The following is a 19,003-nucleotide window of genomic DNA, read 5'->3' as shown; positions in this document are numbered from 1 at the left end:
GTAAAGCCTTTATATAAAGCCCAATTCCATAAAAATATAGGGAAATAAAAACAAATTGAATTTTGAGAAATGACAAGTATGAAAATGTTGAAAAATTGAGGGAACTAAAAATAAGACATATTTACATTAACGATGATATAAAGAAATTTACATCACACTTTCATACAAAACGTTTCCTTTTTACTTATATTTAACTTTTTTTTTCCAAAAGACAATCAAAAGGCTCAAATTCCAAAACTACAGCATAAAATTAAAAATAATAGCAGAAGCAAGCAAGTGGTAGAGATATATCCCTTAAACAGTTTGAAAGGCCAGCCTGTTGAGAAGCAGCACCGGGTGATGATTGTACATATGGAGACATGGAGTCGGTTTTCAAAATTTAATTTAGTTTTGATCAGTTGACTTTGTTATTTATTTATTTTTCTATTTTCTCCTTCTCCCCAAGTGCTTGGAGTTTATGATGGGCACATGCAAGTACATATAATGCATTAGATAGATTACAGGTTTGTCCCAAGTTCCCAACCTGATTCAGCTCTTTCTTCAATTTTACCAAACAGACATCAACGTCAAAAACAAAAAAAGACATTAACGGTATGCCTAAAATCTTAAAGGAAAGCCCGGTTCAATTTTTTGTTGTATCACACTATCACTGTTTCTTGTTGAGCATTGGTCCGACAACACTTTTTTCCTTTGTGGTTTCTAATTGCTCTTTATATATCACGAAATCAATCGTGATTTTTTTTTACATGCTTCATATCTTATGTTCCCATAACATAAAATATTTACATAAAAATTTAAATTGGATACAAGAATTTCTATATACAGATTTTGAATAAAATTTAACAGTAAAATAAACTTTAAAGTTTGACACTTTTAAAAATCAGACAGTGACAAAGTAAAATTGAAATAAATCACAACAAAAATAAAGTAAATTTAATATTCAATATTATATTATATAACTCTAGAATTGCCTAATAAGAATCTAGAGCTCATCCAAATCCAAATGTGAATATACTATTGATATCCTAATATCCTATTCCTCCCTTCCCAAGAGAATGTAATGTAGATTGAAGTTTATTTCTTTAATTATTTGTTTTGTCCCCTTGTGTCTCAGAAGGGGCAAGCAAACAAGAAGTGTGCAAGAGCTGTACAGTTATGGAAAAGCCAACGCAGTCTAATACCCAAACAAACGGCAAGGGGGCTTTCATTTCCCACACATTATTTTTATGAGAAATTCCATTCTTAGAATTTTTTTCTAATTAAATATAAGGAAGAAAGTAGAAACTATAAGATAAGTCAGTAATGTGCATGGCCCTTTTACTACAGTCAAATTTGAGGAGGTTGACATAAATAAGAAAAGAAAAAGTCCCAATCAGTCTAAGTGCTATTTTGATCCAACTACATGGAGAGAAATTCTTAGGCGCTATGAATGAATGAATGGATAATTATGTATGCGCCCATCTGTGATGAGTTGTCTCTTGCAAAATTCCCACTTGGCTGAATAGAAAATATGTCAAATTGCGAAGCCAAATGCATCAGGGTCAACGGTGTAAGCTAACCTTAATTCTTTAGCTTCCTCTGAACTGGAAAATTCTATTCAACTTTTACTTGCAATGTTTATATTTTAATTAAATTAAAGTATTATTTTTAAAGATTCGACTGACAAGCGTTTTAAAAACATTAATTCTAAAAAATATACTATTTCTAATTGTTTAAGAAAAATCATTTTGTTCAATCAAAAAGAAAAATCATTTTGTTATAGGAATCCTAAATACTTTATTTATTATATTGATTGAGAAAATAAAAATACTTATTGAAAATATAAACAATTCTTTAACATATATATTTTTAAATAAGTAGGAAAAAATATATGTTTGTAATTAATATTCTTTAAATACTTTTTATTCAAATCCTGAAGTAGTTCAAAATAGAAAAAAATGTTAAATTTATGAGGATAAATAGTCAAATTGATCTATATAGAACAAAATGTGATAAATTAGTCATATAGTTAAATTTATGAGATTATTTTATTATTAAGTTATAATATTCAAGAACTAATTTAACAATAAATTATATTTTTCGATGATCAATTTAATATTAAATTATAAAATTTAGGAATTATTTTATTATTAAATTATTTATAGGACTAATTTGTAATGCATTTTGTTCATTCAGGAACAAATTTAATTATTTGTGCAAGTTAATATCTAAAATTATCTATTACAGTTAAAAAATTATTTTTGAGTCATTTCTTGCATGTAGGATAAAAAAAATTGTTTGCGAAAGTTTAAACTATATTCTTTGACATTATGTTTGAATGAAAATTATTCATTTTGTACTTCGTACCGTACTTTCCGTACTCCAAGTCTCCAATCTAATAACAATAACAAATTAAAAACAAAAGCAACCTTTTTCCCATTTTGCCTATATAAAACTGAGGAATCTGCTTCATTCATCTCATAAAAAATGGCAAGAGGAACCCTTTGGGCTTTGGAATAGCAAATAAAGGGGGTCTGGCGGCAGAATTATTGTCGGGGTGTTGCTTCCTGCACCCATTTTTTGGCTTCTGGAGTGGTTAATCCAAAACGTAAAATTACGTTATGAAATCTCTCCCTTTTTGATTTCTGGAATGATCAATCCAAAAAAGAAAAAAATCATAAAAAATACAGAAAACAACTTGAAAGTGCAGAAAGCAATAACCTTATTATTGATGTTGATTATAATTGGGTTTGTGTGAATGCTATCCTTTTTAGTTCAGTGGGTTTTTTTCATGGAGATATTAAAGACCTAAACTCCTATTGGGAGTTACTATTGACCCCATTTCAATTATTTTTGGCACCTATCAACGGACTGATGCCTTTTTTATTCCAAAAATATTTTTTTTCCATAAGACGATTTGGCTGAATAAACTACACAACAGAATCATTGTTCAACCATTTTCACACCCTCAACATATAATAAAATCATGATTCTTGTGTAATGTACAATAGAATATTCATTTCGTTGTATAATTTTTTGTCACCCTAAATATAATAACAAAACCATTTCATTGTTATTTTTTTGGCATTCCCTTAACACAATAGAATGTTATTTTTTCAGAACTACAACCAAATTATGATTCTATTATCGTTTTCTTAATCTCTCCTCCCCCAAGGAAGAGGCAGAAGAGAGCAAAGGGAGTGGAGTGTCAGGAAGGGGGAGAGGAAATTTAAATGTGAATAAAATAGACTTTTTTCCTCTAGGGGTAAGAGTAATTAAAGTAGGAGCCAATAGGAACATCCACCCTTGTTTTGTCTCACAAATTGACATAAAAACCATTGAAAAGCTGGGCTTAGAGTGCTAAGTGGGTTATAACAAAAAGTTTTAGGTCTCTTCTAACATCCTCTGAATCTCACTTTACACCCTCTTTAACTTTAAAATAAACCTTAACTTCCAAAATAGCACCCACTTATTAATCTCATCCTTCCTTCCTTCCTTTGCACCCTTCTTCTTCTTCCTCTTCCGTCATTCAACATTGTTTCAATAGAAAAAAATAACAGTAGAGTTATTTCACCACGCATATAATCCAAAATGAAATTTTTTTCATTTTGAATTACTTGATAACAAATTTATCACAACATGTGTATTCCAGAAAAGACAATCATATATTCACTGATGTGTTACACATTAGAAAACCAGCCGTAAAGTTTGCATTTCTACGAAGGTTTCTGATAATATGATTCGTAATTATTGTGTCGCTTCAAGAATAGATGTTTTGGAATGTTAAAAGTCACAACAAATTTGTAAGACTTTCTGAATTATTTATTCGGAAAGAGACACAATAATATTACAAATCATGTAATCCAGAACCTTTACATAAATGCAAACCTTATAAAATTCTCTATTTGTAACACTTCCAATTTATATCCAGATATTATATGTTCTGAAATACATGTGTTGTGATAGTTTACAACATCAAGACATAACATAATGATTTCTTAAAAAAAAAAACTGTTCTTTTAACTTATGCTAATAATATGGCTTTTTATTTATTTTCCTTTCTTTAAAGAGCTAGCGGATAATTGTGTTATATTTATTGGATATTAGCTGATTAATTTAAAATTATAGAAGACATTTTCTTCATAGCAGCAAAAACATTATCTGTAGTTTTTCCAAAACTGCATGAAAATTAGCCCTCAGATAAACAATATATATTTTATCAAACACTAGCTAGCTAGGAAGATATGGTGCTAACATATGATTTTATCTTATCATTTTTTGCTGATAAGATCGAGGCTAGTCTATTTAATTTTTTATAGATAGTTTTCATGAATAAACGAAGGAAAAAAAATCTTATGTATTGCTCAAATTTTTTTAGGAAAAAAAATAGTAAGGTTAACAAGTAATTAAGCCTGCCAATAGGGGACAAAACTAAGCAACAATGATATCCGTTTACAGATCTCTTGACAATTTCATAATCAAGTAGGATCTCCTCCATATCTTGACAATGTAATGATCAGCCTTCAACTCTCGGGATTTGATGGAGCTAGCTAGTTGGAGTTTCGCTTTGTCCACTGTAAAAGCTACCATGAAGAATTAATATTACTCGAATATCTTAATAACATATTTGAGTCTACTAATAACACTGGTTTTTCCTATAAGTTTTGCTCGTTATTAGATTATTCATGCAAATTCGTGAGTTAACAGTCATCCAATACTAAGAATGTCTCAGCGTTACCATGGCATGGAACTTGACTCAACTAGAGTTCGATAAAAAAGAAGCTGCTGAACTTGAAATGAAGCTGATCGATCTTCATTTTACTCATGACTATATCTTTAGTCCATAGAATAAAATATAAAAGACCATTCTTAATACGAAGACAAACATGCCGAGAACAAGACAGCATCTACGCCGGCCAATTCTTTGCATCCACAGTCAAACTGATGTTTTCTATGTATCTACTATGTTTCTACCAATCTTTAAAATTTAACACCATCACACCCCAACCCTACCAGAAACTAGCCACCTTTTATTCTCCTCAGGGTTAATCCTCAGGTTGCACCAGTTGTGGTGGGTGACTCAGAAAAATGGAGCGAAGGTTGGGCAGAGAAACCAAAGGCTCTCTAAGCCTACAAAAAAAGATGGCAGAGACACGGCTCAGGGAAAAACCTGCGCCGGACCTCACGGACTTCATGAACGACATGTTTTTCGGGGCAGCAGACATGGATCACAAAACCTACGACCTCACAGGTAGCACAGGTGTGGCGGTGGACGACGACGACGACTACGACGAGGAAGGGTTCGACGACAGCACTAGAAGCAACAGTGCAAGGTTGACACAAGAATGGTTACAAGAGGCACGGCGAATCGTGGCTTCCTCTCCTTCACGCTGTGATTCTCCGGCTCGCTCTTTAGGGTCCCCAAGGTTCGGAGCTACACAACCACCCTCACCCCTTCCTTCCTCCTCGGACCGGAGAGACGCCCTCTCTAGAACTAGATCTGCCCGAAGGTAAGGAAAATTAATACAAAACTTAATTATCAAACAGTTAAATAAGCTTTTTGACTGATAAAAAAAAGTCAGTATCAAACATTTTATCTCCATAATCATAAGTTTCATATTGAAGAACCAGTTTTGACCGGATATCTCCTAGTTGAGAGCTAGATGTACTAAATTTCATTCAAAAAATTGTTTTACCTTAATTCACATTTTTCTATACTACATTATCGAAATCTGATCACATGCTTAAAAAATATAGTTGACAATCATATTGAACTTTGTTGCTAATTGAAGAATGAGTTGGTATATGAGATTGTATACAAACTCTTTCCCAAAAATTAACATGTCTCGTCAATATCACGCAAGTTGTTTTGATGGTTGTGTTACGATGATTTGATATATACTATGTAGTGTGCTCACTGCTCACAATCATACTAAACTGTGTTGCTAATTGAAGAATGAGATTGTGTATAAATTCTTTAAAAAAAATCAACGTGTCTCATCAATATGAGGCAAGTTGGTTTGATATATATATATATATAGCTGTTAGTATGTTTTGATATGTAGTATACTATAATAATGATGATAATGTGAATGAAGCAGATACAGAGCAGTGGAAGGGATCAGTGATGAGATACTGTCGAAAACAGCAAAACACACTCGCAACAAATCAGACACTTTCGCTCAGCCTTCATCAGATGGGGATGGATCCCCTGCAACGGCGCTGCACAACTGGTTCGCCAACATTCTCAAACCGACCAATAGCAATAACAATAACACACAACAACCACCTCCTTCTCCTCCTGATTCTCCTAAACCTTCTCTCCCTCCACGTCAGCATCATCCTCGAAAGTCCCGCTTCAAAACCGAGCCCTCTGCTGCACCTCACCCGCAGGGGATCCATCCTCCCAATTCGAGACGAACCTTCAAGACTTCTACGCCGCCGCCGGAGAATCCTCCGTCGGATTCTGCTCCTCTTTCGCCGCCGAGGAACCTCGTGGAATCCGCTCAGCGGAGAACGATATCGTCTTCCACGTGCTCGCAGGAGAGGATCGCGCCAAGGCATGTTCTTGCAAAGGGAGAGGAAGCGAGCCTCAACGGCTTCCTCAAAGAGCAGAGGATTTTGTTGAAGAAAATCTCGAGCGGAGAGTTACATGCAAATGCGCAAATCGTGCTTTCTGGGCCTTCCAACAGTTAGTGAAAATGGTTTTTTTCTTTTTTCTTTTGTGATGTGGGAATGTTGGAGAGTGATTGATTGAGTTTTGTGTGGTGGTGCAGGCACGGCGTCGATGGTGGCTGCCATTTGCCACGCGTGGCTCTTGGGTTATAGGCAGAAGGAGAAGGAGGGTGGAAGCGAGCGCGCAGTGGTGGTGCCTGTGATGAATGTGATGCGAGGCTCCATGTGGAAGCTGAAGCAGGCTGCGTGGCTCTTTCACCATGCTGCTCTTGATGCCAATGCATTGCTTTTCACCGATGAGGTACCTTTTTCAATGTTTAAAATTTATTCAGATTTCACCAGACTTTTAATTTACTAGTTTTCGCATGAAAAGAAAAGAAAAAAAAAAGTCATACGTTACACATATAATTTGCTCCCTTGACTTATAAGTATGTATTTGGATGCAAATGCAAATAATTGATCATCTAATTGATGTTGTAAAATTACTTTTGAAGTCATATATGATTTTATATTTGAATATTTTTGTTATAAAATTAAATTAAAAGTAAAATTTATTATAAAATTTTAAATTTAATATAGAAATTACTCAAAATTGCTTCAATCTATAATCAATTCTAAATTTTTTTAACATAAAATAAAATATATAAAAATATATTTAAAATTAATTTTAAACTCAAAATCAATTTCCAAACCGAAATCAAACACAAACTAATTAAATGAGTTTGGTGAGCAATTAATTTTCTAACGTACTTTTAATTTGATACTTGTAAGTGTAGTGCATTCTTAACCTGTGTAGTGCTACACAAGACCAAATTAAAATTGTGCTATATAAGATATAACAACAAAATAAAAATGAACTACATGTACAACATGATTAAGAATGTACAAGTGAGTTAACTACCATATTCCATTCCAATTTTCAAAGTGCAATAAATGGATTAACAGAATTTGTATGTTTTTTTGCAATTAATTTTATAAAGAATAAAATGCATAATTATATGATTAGAGAAAGATGGATATTGAATAATTGTTTGATTACATATATAAAGAGATTTTTTTTTATAATGTTGACCATGAAATAATTACAGTGTATAAAAGATAATTGTAATGTATAAAAATTTAAGTATTTTATATTATTCTTTTGTCATGACATTATGTATTTTATAAAAACTTGTGATATTTTTTTGTAAGAATATTATAAACTATTTTTTAATCACAAAAGAAATTTTGTTGAATCCGTGAGTTACCAACATATGACGATAGGAAGGAAGCCAATAATGTTTACACGTATAAGATCAATTTAATAAGTTTTCATTTATCGGGACGAAATTGAGAATATACATGTATAGGAACTAAATTATATGTTTAAACTACAATTTATAATAAGGTATGGAATAAGTACAAAAATAAATATTCATTTCCTGGTTTTAAGTTTCGGTCTACAGAAAATTGTAAGTTCTAGTTCCTACACATACATGTCTTCTTAAGTTTTGATCCATCTTGCTTTATCAAAGAAGACTTTCTAATGGTATAAAATTGCTACAAAAACTTTCTAATAGTGATAAATCCCTTAAAGAAAATTGTATAAGGACAAAAACTTACAGTTCTTTCTATAGAGAATAAAACTTAAAAAATGAATTATAGGAACTTCTTTTCACATAGACAAGACTTTGACAATGAGTGATGAATTAATAGATGTTTCATAGTTTTAGATTTTCAGTTTCAGATGCATGTGCAATTTATATGCCTTCACATGAAGTAAATGCAGTGCAGGTCTCCTTTTTTGGCTTATTTGTTATCTGATATATGATTTGATAATTGTTTGGATTAGACAACACTGACATTATCTCTTTGTGATCAATTCTGATGATGTTTGGAGGTATGAATAGTAGGCTCAGGCTTGATGTGTTTTGCTTAGTTTGCTGATCTGACACTGAATTTGTTTGCAGGTGGACATGGAAAGCCTTTTGATGACTGGCCAACTGAGCGTCCTCGTGGTTGGACAAGATGTCTTAAACACTACTGGCGAGGTTGGATTATCAATTATTGATGAATCTGAAAATTAATTTTGAAAACGAGTTTGATCCCAAGGAAATGTGCTCAGATGAATTTTAGAATTAATTGTATGTGTTCTTTTGTTTTTCAAGGTTGGATCCCAATGCACAGTTGTTACTGATAATTACTGTGAGGATGCCTATGATTTACTACAAAACTCTGCGCTAAAGAAACTACTGGTAAATTTATAATGACCTTAGTTTCTAGACAAATTTTTTGTGCCATTAATTTACTTTATTACTCCCCCACATCAGAAGATGCTTCTGAAAATTATTAAAAAACTAGTTTTATGTGACTTTGGTTGCTCATTACTTGCATTTATTTTCGTAGCTTGCTGGTATTCTGTTAGACACACAGAATCTAAAAGCATCTGCAGCAATATCAATGACAAGGGATGCAGAGGCAGTCCAGTTGTTATTGGTTGGCTCAGCCCCAAATTACAGATATGCTTTATTTGATCAATGTGAGTTCATATTTCTACATATTGAAATTGAGTTATTGTGAATTTATTGATTATTGTTAAGTTCAATGAATAATGTTTTCTTTGTTCCTTGAAGTGATGCAAGACCAAAAAACCGCTTCTTTTGTCGAAGCTTTGAACCATAACTACGGGAGGCCTCCGGTTGAAAGTAAGTATCTATTCTGACCTTTTTATACATATTGTTGGGTATTTTCTTGAAATTCCAAAATGCATGAACCATGACCTTGGTCCTCTGGCCGTGACCAAGTTCCTTTGAATCTTTCCCGGTAACCTTGTTAATGAAATTGCAAAATTCAAGGAATCTGTGAAACTTCTTTGTTACTTGAAATCTTCAGTTTAAGTGCAATGGATGCTGTATCTCTTTTCTTTTTGGTGCTAAGACTCTCTTTTGATTGGTATTATCTTAACAATGTTGTTGGATAAAGACAAAGTGGTGATTTTGACAGAACAAAAGAATTAAGAATGTGGCCATTTCTTTTCAAATTTCAATAATGTCCAATCCACTCTCCATACAACATAGTATTCCTTGATGTATACTAGGATTGAAACGGGATTCTTTTTACTAAAGGATTATATGGAATGTTATACAAGGAAGCTGGGGTTGTCCAATTTTTTTTTAAAGTGTTTATGCCAATTTTAAGTAATACTTTTCAATTACTAAAGGATTAATTTGAACATAATATTTTATTACCTTGGATATGGAACCTTAATTATTTAATTTGTAAACAGAACTACAATATTAAATGCATTTTAGAGGCAGTAGAGTAATTACTCTGTTAAGATAATATCAGCATTTTTCTATAGTTTGAACATTATAATATGGTTAATAGGCTTCATGACATCTTGCATTTATGATATCTGGTTGAAATGGTACTGATATTTTACAATAATCTTGGTAATTATAGGTGAACAAAACAGTGAAGGAAATACGAAGCATAAAGTTCGTGAGAGAAAGTCAAGCTCTAAATCTGACCGTGAACCCATCATATCAAATTCAAAGACAAATTCCTTCGACACAAAAAGTTCTAAAGCTAGCAAGGTTTCGCCAAATCCAGGTTGCATTTCATTCTCTTTCCTTATATTCCCATTATGGCTTTTTAGTAATGTTTACATATTTTGAACCCGTGGCTCGTGATTTGATAAATGAAGTCCCGTTAATTAGTTAATAAACAAATATTCTCAGTAATTGACCATGTTACATGTATGAATGTGATGACATTAACTATTATTCTTGCAGTCAAACTTGTTACGCCACCTTTGCTATCTCCTTCTCCAGCACCAGCACCACAACATGCAGAAAAGGAGGTCCCTCGTGGGAAAAACAAGTTTTTCTTGACAAGGTGGCTTGGTTTTGGTTCAAAATGAATATATCTCCTCCATGTATGCCATTGGCAACTTATTTTTTGCAAAACTCGAAACAAAATACAAAAATTAGGAACCCCTCAGAGATTTTCCCCCTTTTTTCCCTTGATGCTTAATCGACACATTCTTCAAGATATAAGTGTCTCGCAAAGAGCATCATTATAGTGAATTTTAACATGTCACATCGGATTAAAAAAAAAATTTACAATTTTCTACTCTAATTATACAATTATCTAAGAACATAAAACAAACCTCATGCATTATCTCAGAAAATATTTTTTTAATCATAAGAACCGATCTTTATACAAAAATTGGTTTTTATAGCCAGAAACCATATTAACCTCCTTCCATATTGATTCTGAACAAAAACTTAAAGAACCTCCCAAGAACTACCATAAATTTATGCTCCTAGTTTAATTAAAACGTTCTTGTCACTTTGCCGGTTAAATTATTACCTATATGATAAGCAATAACATGTTACGTCTGGGCCTACCTGTTATTTTTCTTCGTTAAATCGGCCAAGTCCTCTGACCGCATACTTTTGAATCTTTCAGTGTGACCTAGTTATCGTTGTTTTTGACGTTGACGTGAATTAATAATCTCCTTGGTCAAAGAAATTTCAACTGCTTCCCGAAAAAGACGAACCTTGTAGTTCACTTGCTCTTTTCTTTTGACCCCAAAGAACAAATTTACTCTTTTTTTTTTTATCTTGCAACAAATGCTGCCGTCATTTTAATACAGTACGTTTTTGTTACATGCATCGTTTTGTATATTTTAAAAAAACTTATTACTCTGCACGTAGCACTGAATTAAATGAAAAATAATGGCTTTTCTACAGGCTTCTCTACTAAGTAGTAATATGCCTCTCATATGGGTTATAAGCCCAACGGGGTACAAGAACTAAAATGAATGTAAAAATACTACCCTCGGACCAAAAACAGAACCATATATTTGGCCTTAACAAATGTCTAAGTATTCTAAATTTCTAATTTCTAAGGCTCGTTATTCATTTTCTTCAATGCTTCACCTAACTGACTATTTTGTATTATAATCTGTATAGAGTTTCTGAATCAATAACGAATAGATTAATGGACTTAGCTAAACAATAATGATGAGGATGATACTGATAATCCAACTACTAGAAAGAGAATCATGTGTATTAATATGCGTGAGGTGCACATACATCGATTATTGCACTCTTGTTTCTACATCATCACCAAACACCCATCCTTCCTTTCCGGGGTATATATATCATTTTCCACCACATGCATGAACATAATTTTTATGGGCAAATACAAACATTCAGTTCAGTAATCTTGTGCATATATATATATATATTTTGTGTGATACAAAATTTAGGTAACATGTACCTTTGGTTGGTTTATAGATTTTGGAAGAAACATATACAGCTCGCTTACCAATATTGGATCAAGAAAGAGCATTTTCCAATGTGGGTAAAATGTAGATGCCTCTAGATGGAGGCATTATTGGGCATGTGTGTGATTGTGAATGTGATACAATCTGTCTTGTCCACACTTATGCGCATTTGCACAACCCCAGCTGTAACTAACTCCCAAAGCCACTGTTTGGCCCCACTTGCTTTCTCAATCCAAACCCAATCTCAATCTGCATCTTCACCATTTGATCACTTAGTTAGCCCATCTTTGATTTGTAGTTGAAAGTATTGCAACATACTTTTTAATTTAAATCCAACGGATAAAAGTAAAATGAAGGTAAAAGTAAGAATTTTGATCCAATTGATAAAATTATTTTTGTCGGAAACGTTGTTTTGCAATGAATTTCCAAACTTGCTCTTTGAGACCCAAGTCCATTTTCAACCTTATTTTGCCGGTGTTGATGATGATATACCATTAAGGTTACATTACATGGACATGGTTCCTTCATTCAACTTTCCAAGCATAGAGAAACAAGCAAAATTCTGATGACCCACCAACACTAAACCCCTCCACTGATCCAGAACTCCTTGTCTGATGAACAGTAGATAGAGGAGGTGATGAGGATGATAATGAAGGTGATGAAGATGACATAGAAGTAATAGTAGTAGTACTAGATGACAAAATTGGCTTAAAAATGAACAAAGCATGCTTTAAACCAGGACTAAAAAGCCAATCATGAACATCCCAATATACCTCTACTCTCATTTTGCTGAGATGAATTGATTCGTTGCCTCTAAACTTCCATTGCAAGTGCTTCACATGAATCACCAAGTGCCCATCAATCCTTATCTCCATCTCTGGCTGAACCCCATTTAAAGAATCCACATTATAATTATTATTTCCCTTGTTCTTGCACTCAATCGAAATCTCATGCCACCTACCCTTCTCGTGAAACTTGGCTCTAGTGGAGAACTTCTTCTTGCCAAAAATGTGTTCTTTCTTTGAAACCAAAATGGGGTCAATGAGTGCTGGCCTACACCCCGTCCTTCGGTATGCCTCTTTCTTTAGATCACCGAGAAGAAGAACAACCTCTTCATCACAAACCACTGCCACATAGTACTCCGAGGTTGGTTCTGTTTCTCCGTTAAATTTTGCAGCTTTAAGGTCCCAGAAAATGTCAACGGCTTTGCCATCTACTATGAAGCGCTTGGAACCTTGTTTCCTCCAAAAGTACCATGGCTTCAGCTCGACCTTGCAGGTGTAGTACTGTTCTTCTCCTTCTGGGCCTTCCACTGACACCGAAAGCCCATGAAGCAAGAGGTTTTTGCACCATGTAATGGTGATCAAACGGCAGTGATCAGCAACCTTTGTTCTATACACAGACATGTACACGCTCTGACCAGAACGGGTCACAGCTCCATGATCATGATCGTGGTGGCTATGCTGCTTCTCTGCTGAAGAAGAAAAGCAAGCAGGGATCCCAATTGAGTCTTGCATCATTCTTGATGATAAAGTGATGAACTTCTAAGTGCACGATCTGGTGAAGTTGATATATCAGAAGATGAAAACCAGAGGGAAATAAAATGGAATGGGAGGGGTTTTAATATATGAAAGGAGTGAAAGGATTAATGAACTTAGTCACAAGCTCAATGAATTAATGAATGCTAGATGCTGCCAGAGGTGTTAAATGTGAATGGCAGCATTAATTGGATTTAGAGAGAATATTTCCAAACTGGCATATAGACTGGCTGTGAGTGAGAGTGAGCGAAGAACAACCCTTTTTATATATTCTAAGTTGAGCCTCTCTCTCACACTTACTTGGCACCTCCTTTTTTATTATTATTATTATTATTATTGGGTTAATGTTTACCTTTTTAAGTTCAAAGTTGAGCCTACACAGACTTTTTCGAATCCAAAGTTGTTAAAATTTTACTATATTCAAAAGTGCTTACTTCCAGGCACAGTTAGATGCAGAGGACCCCAGCTAGTATTTTTTTTCATCAGATTTAATTTGGTGTATAGATTTTTACGAACCTGGGAGTCATCTATTCATAACACCACATGACATGGGACTATGATAAGGTCAAAAAATAAACCGGTCAAAAGAACAACTGTAGTTGTGAGGGTTAGCTTTCCAATGTAAGGATCCATTATATTTCTTCCTTGTTTGAAAGGATCTTCACATTATTCTTGCATGTGACGTTTTAATTAAGTTTGCAATTTTCTTGCTATATATATTAATATTAATACCCTCTTAAGCATGAAAATTTTCATTGAAACGAAGATCCTTTCAAACTATGGAGAAAATTAATATTTGTTTTTTAAATCAAACTTACTTGTATTTTATTTAATATCGCATTAAACCATTAATACATTAATACATTAATCTATACACCCTCACTCCTGGTGCAGCGGTAAAGTTGTGCCTTGGTGACTTGTTGGTCATGGGTTCGAATCCGGAAACAGCCTCTTTGCATATGTAAGGGTAAGGTTGCATACAATATCCCTCCTCCATACCTTCGCATAACGAAGAACCTCTGGACAATCGGGTACGAAGTTTTTTTCTATTACAAATTTACAAGGCTTGTGAACTCTGAGTTTTTTTTTTAAGTTTTTATCCAACCTTTTTACTTTTTACATCAAAGAAGAGTGAGAGAGGGAATCTAAGGGCTGCAGGTAGCTGCAGAAAAAGTCTGAGGAATCTACATTGAAGTTGCAGATCTGGTCTTGTAGCTAGACTTCAGCATATTTTTTTGCTTCGTGACAAAGAGGCTTCGGTGGTTTTCTAGTCAGCAACCCTCAAATTTTGCAGAATGAATTTACCTTTGCAAATTTTAAGTTTCTAATGCAGGGGTAATACTAAAAGTGAAAGATGAAATAGCCAATACGAGCTTCATTGTAAATTTGTAATAATTGCATTTTAACTTAGTAATGGTTTTAGGTAATTTAGCATCCTGAACTGTCCACATGCAATTGGATAAGGTCCCAACTGCTTTATATATATATATATATATATATATATATATATATATATATATATATATATATATATATTTTTTTTTTTTTTCCCGAGGGTCCAAAACTTTCCAACTGCTTCAGACCTAACAGCTTACACTCGATACTCGCCCAAAAGGAAAAAAAAAAAAAGGAAAAAGATAGCTAGCTCCCCCCAAAAGAAAAAGATAGCTAGCCACACATAATAAGTAATGAACATCCAATCTTAATTTACATTATTATTGTGCAGCATAAGTTTGGTTAAATAACTTTACTCAAAAGAAAAGCACAAACAAAATTTTACACAGAAAAAAGTTTTCAATAAAAATTATGTATACATTTAGTTTTTCTTCTATCTTATTTTCACTTTTTTCCCTTATTTTTCTCTTTGTTACATGTCACGTTGATATTAATTGAAACCATAAACATTCATTGGTCCTAAATCATACAATAATTTTTCAATAAAAAATTATTGAAAAAAATTAATATTAGACCATATATAAGTTACAAACCATACAAAAATTTTCGAAAATAAGATATATGTTTATCATATCTCAAAAATTTTCTATTTGATTCTGTGCTGTGATGTCAAGATTGAGGGCTAACCATTGAGGGTCAATAATTTGTCATGTGAATGTAAAATGTAAATAGGCTTCTTTCTGTTGCATTTATCAGTAATGTTTTGAGAAATTTGATTTCAAATAATATTTTTTATTAATAAGATATAGATTTAAAAAGGAGAATATATATAAAATAAGATGATTAATATAGTGAAGATAAATGAACATCTTGAGTAAAGTGAAATTAAACTTAAATTTTTTAAGTAAGATTTTAAGTTTAAATTATTGACAAAATTATTAAATACTTCATATAACATAATAGTGGCCAAATATGAAGATAAATAAAAAAATTATATAAAAGTGAAATGACTTATTTTTGTTCTATTCTGTAAAAATTTGAACTTTAAAATGATTGATTGATCTAATAATTTGTTTTAGATGAAGGGAAAATTAAGAAAACAATAGTAACAATTAAATGTGAATCATTGAAAACGTGGTCCCCTAAAGCAAGTTAGTATATAGCTATCAGTAGCCTATGATTAGGCCTTAATTAGAACGGCATATTTGAATTAATATGCTAAAAAAATAGGTTGAATTAGCAATGAAAGAATGATGACCTATCTCAATTAACTAAACCGTTGTGAGATAGACATAATTAAGATTTCCCATGGTCCTGATTTTTCCATCGTTATTAATAATGCTTACCTATATCATTAAGTGTGCTTTACTAGTTTTACCATTCTAACCTTAACCATTGTTATTTTTTACAATCAAATTTAATTCACTGTACGTTATATACTAAATAAGAAATTGTTACATCATTAATTCACTACATATTAACCATGATCTTTTTCACTGGTAAAGTTTTTCCCTCTTTATGAAAGCAGGTTATAAAATGATATTTAAAAACAATGTTTCAATTAATTTTAGAATATTGTAAAAAAAAATTAGAAAAATTGTTAGATTAAACATATGTGTTAATTATCGAGTTGTTTGATCATGACTATCTTGTTCTCAGAAGCTATGCATGCTTTTTTCGTATAGTCTTATATATTTGAAAAAAAAAAAGAGGACAGTTTTGCTTAGTTCAACTAAACTGAGGATATATATTTTGGTGTTTTTTTTTAAATAAATATATATTTTGGTTATCAAAGAAACTTGTCTTCAACTCATGAGTTGCCCAAATTAAAGAATTTTTCCACTCTTTTATCAAAACATAAGGTAGAAGTGTAGAACAAGAGTAGAAACTACATCTGATTACAAAACACTTGAACTAACATATTAGTTAACAAATCAATTAGACCTAACAGAAATTTGAAGTTATTTAGACCTTATTTTAGAAATATGAATCAGTTTCATGTAAGTTTCTATAACTTAAAAGACATATTCCTTGTACTGTAAAACTAAAATGGAATAGGATTGGATGAGTAGAGCAAGACAAAATCGCTCATACGACAGATTGTATAATCAAGTCTCCGTTACTGGGACTCCACCCTCTTAAGTCTTACCCCCTAAAAATGTTATATAAAAATAAAACTAAATTGAAAAAGAAAAGATAATACATATTATTAACTAGGTATATATATGAGGATTAATTGAAGAATATGATAGTGATTTTCTCTTGCAACCTTGCTCCAGCATCCGCAAACATGCCCACAAATTCTGCAACACTGTAAACTGTAAAGCAAGGTTTGCCAGCCGTCAATGGTCCCTTGATGTTATGGGCCACGCCCCATGTCTCGAATTTGTGTGTCCTTAGGGCTCACTTCACAGGCCATTCTTCGACACAAGTGAAAAAAGCACACATGCAACAGTGCAACACCACACACCATGTCTTGAGTTTAGGCGCATGAAGCGTGCTTCCTCTACCAAAAACTTCCATAACACCAGCTAATCGTTCACTTCTCTGTGGGGAGTTTAGTTAAAGATGGCATCATAATAATGAAACGTGCTAGACTATAAAGGGAGTTCGTGTTTATAAGATGCAATTATTTGGGATATATATATGTCTAATGTTCTCCTGCTAAAGATTAATATTCATAAATTTCTCATTCCTTTTCTTCTTCTAAAATGATCTATCATTAAGTTGACTTATATGGGAAAATCTAATTTGTTCCCTTTAATTTGGGACTTTGCATACTTTAATTATTAAACTTTAAAACGTACGATTCATAAATATTTATAAAGTGTGTGCATGTTTTACACTCTTAGTTACTTCACCAATTTTTTTCAAACAATAACAAAATTTATAATATTCTCTTGAAGTTTCAAAACTAAAATACACTAGCAGATAATTGTAGGGAGTAAATTAAACTTTAGAAACTGATTTATGCACTGAGAACTGAGAATGAAAATGTAAAGAATTTTTAGACTGAAATTTAATCAGAAATTATTACATATGTATGCTAAAATTATTGATTTTTACAAAAATCTCTTAAAAATTATACTTATTCTAATTTATTATTGGTTAATAATGTAAAAAATATTATACTATTATAGTACATTGAAATTAAACTTAAATCATTAAAATAAACTCATTAAACTCTTTCATAATTAAAAAGATTATTGTGAATAATTTTAAGCGTGACATTTTCTAATATATTGGACCAAAAAATGCAAAAAATATATATATATATATATATATATATATATATATATATGTTTAATCGTTATTAAAGAAAATTGACTTTTAACAATATGCTAAAAATATTATTGGAAGATAATATAAAATAGTTATGCACTTTGATTTTTAATTAATCTCAGTCATTTTTTTTTCAAAAAAATTTCTTTGAAAATCTATTCATTTGTAATTTGTTTTTAGTTTATTCACAAATTGTATTTGCTAATTCATTTTTCGAATTTTCGAACCCTCAATTTCTTCTTTCGTTTATTGGGAGGTTGCAGACGGTCTTTAATAGCCCAAATGGAACAGTTGGACAGCTTTAGAAGGTCCCAAGGCCCGTAAACAAGGAAACCCAATAAATTTTTTGCTGCAAACCTGGAACACGAGTTAGTAAATATTTTAAGGCATTTATTTCCTCCATTCTCACTGTTGTGTCCAATACGCATTCTAAAAAGTCTAAAATGTAAATTTACATTTTGAAATGCAATGAGAAATACATAATACAATAATGAGAGTGCAGATATAATATCCATATTTTAAATGTGTTGAGAAATAGATAGCTTTTGACCAAAATACTACAAAAAATAGGGTTGTGTTATTCTCCCTCTACTTACCACTAAATTTACACCGTATTTTTTTTTTCTCTAAAAAATAAAGTGTCTTATTTCATTCCTTGTCATTAGCTTACATATATTTTTTGTCACTGTACATTTTTATTTTTTCTTAAATTTTAATCCCTATAAAAAAATTTATTCATTTTTAGTTTCAATAAATTTTCTTTTTTTTTTAATTTTGATCTTTGTAAAATAATTTATTCATTTTTAATGTATGTAAATTTGTATTTTTTTTTAATTTTAGCTCACGTAGGTATAAAACC

The 19,003-nt window shown here is 32.0% G+C and overlaps 2 protein-coding genes across 3 annotated transcripts; one reads left to right on the top strand and one right to left on the bottom strand.

The window, feature by feature from the left end:
* Nucleotides 1–5,121: 5,121 nt before the first annotated feature.
* On the top strand, nucleotides 5,122–10,705 carry LOC114393556. The gene is made up of 9 exons (XM_028354914.1): nucleotides 5,122–5,489; nucleotides 6,081–6,670; nucleotides 6,756–6,955; nucleotides 8,604–8,684; nucleotides 8,802–8,888; nucleotides 9,040–9,172; nucleotides 9,267–9,338; nucleotides 10,096–10,245; nucleotides 10,428–10,705. Exons 1-9 carry the CDS (start codon nucleotides 5,122–5,124, stop codon nucleotides 10,553–10,555), a joined length of 1,809 nt encoding a protein of 602 aa, XP_028210715.1. The 3' UTR covers nucleotides 10,556–10,705.
* Nucleotides 10,706–11,707: 1,002 nt separating this feature from the next.
* On the bottom strand, nucleotides 11,708–13,713 carry LOC114392642. Of its 2 annotated transcripts, none has more exons than XM_028353851.1 (2): nucleotides 12,703–13,713; nucleotides 11,708–12,184 (listed from the first exon to the last, which is right to left on the bottom strand). In XM_028353851.1, exons 1-2 carry the CDS (start codon nucleotides 13,447–13,449, stop codon nucleotides 12,119–12,121), a joined length of 813 nt encoding a protein of 270 aa, XP_028209652.1. In that variant the 5' UTR covers nucleotides 13,450–13,713; the 3' UTR covers nucleotides 11,708–12,118. The 2 variants fall into 2 exon arrangements, with proteins under 2 accessions (XP_028209652.1, XP_028209653.1); XM_028353852.1 differs by having other exon boundaries at nucleotides 11,708–12,178.
* Between the last annotated feature and the right edge of the window lie 5,290 nt (nucleotides 13,714–19,003).

Source organism: Glycine soja, chromosome 17 (genome assembly GCF_004193775.1).
Source record: "Glycine soja cultivar W05 chromosome 17, ASM419377v2, whole genome shotgun sequence".
Taxonomy (NCBI): Eukaryota; Viridiplantae; Streptophyta; class Magnoliopsida; order Fabales; family Fabaceae; genus Glycine; species Glycine soja.
The sequence above is the reverse complement of the archived record's forward strand: the minus strand, read 5'-3'. Positions and strand labels throughout refer to the sequence as shown.

Coding starts and splice junctions, on each gene's coding strand:
- LOC114393556 (XM_028354914.1), top strand. CDS start 5,122: ATGGCAGAGACACGGCTCAGGGAAAAACCTGCGCCGGACCTCACGGAC. Junction 8,889..9,039: donor CTGCGCTAAAGAAACTACTG/GTAAATTTATAA, acceptor TTATTTTCGTAG/CTTGCTGGTATTCTGTTAGA. Junction 10,246..10,427: donor CAAGGTTTCGCCAAATCCAG/GTTGCATTTCAT, acceptor TTATTCTTGCAG/TCAAACTTGTTACGCCACCT.
- LOC114392642 (XM_028353851.1), bottom strand. CDS start 13,449: ATGATGCAAGACTCAATTGGGATCCCTGCTTGCTTTTCTTCTTCAGCA. Junction 12,185..12,702: donor TCAGCAAAATGAGAGTAGAG/GTATATTGGGAT, acceptor CAAATGGTGAAG/ATGCAGATTGAGATTGGGTT.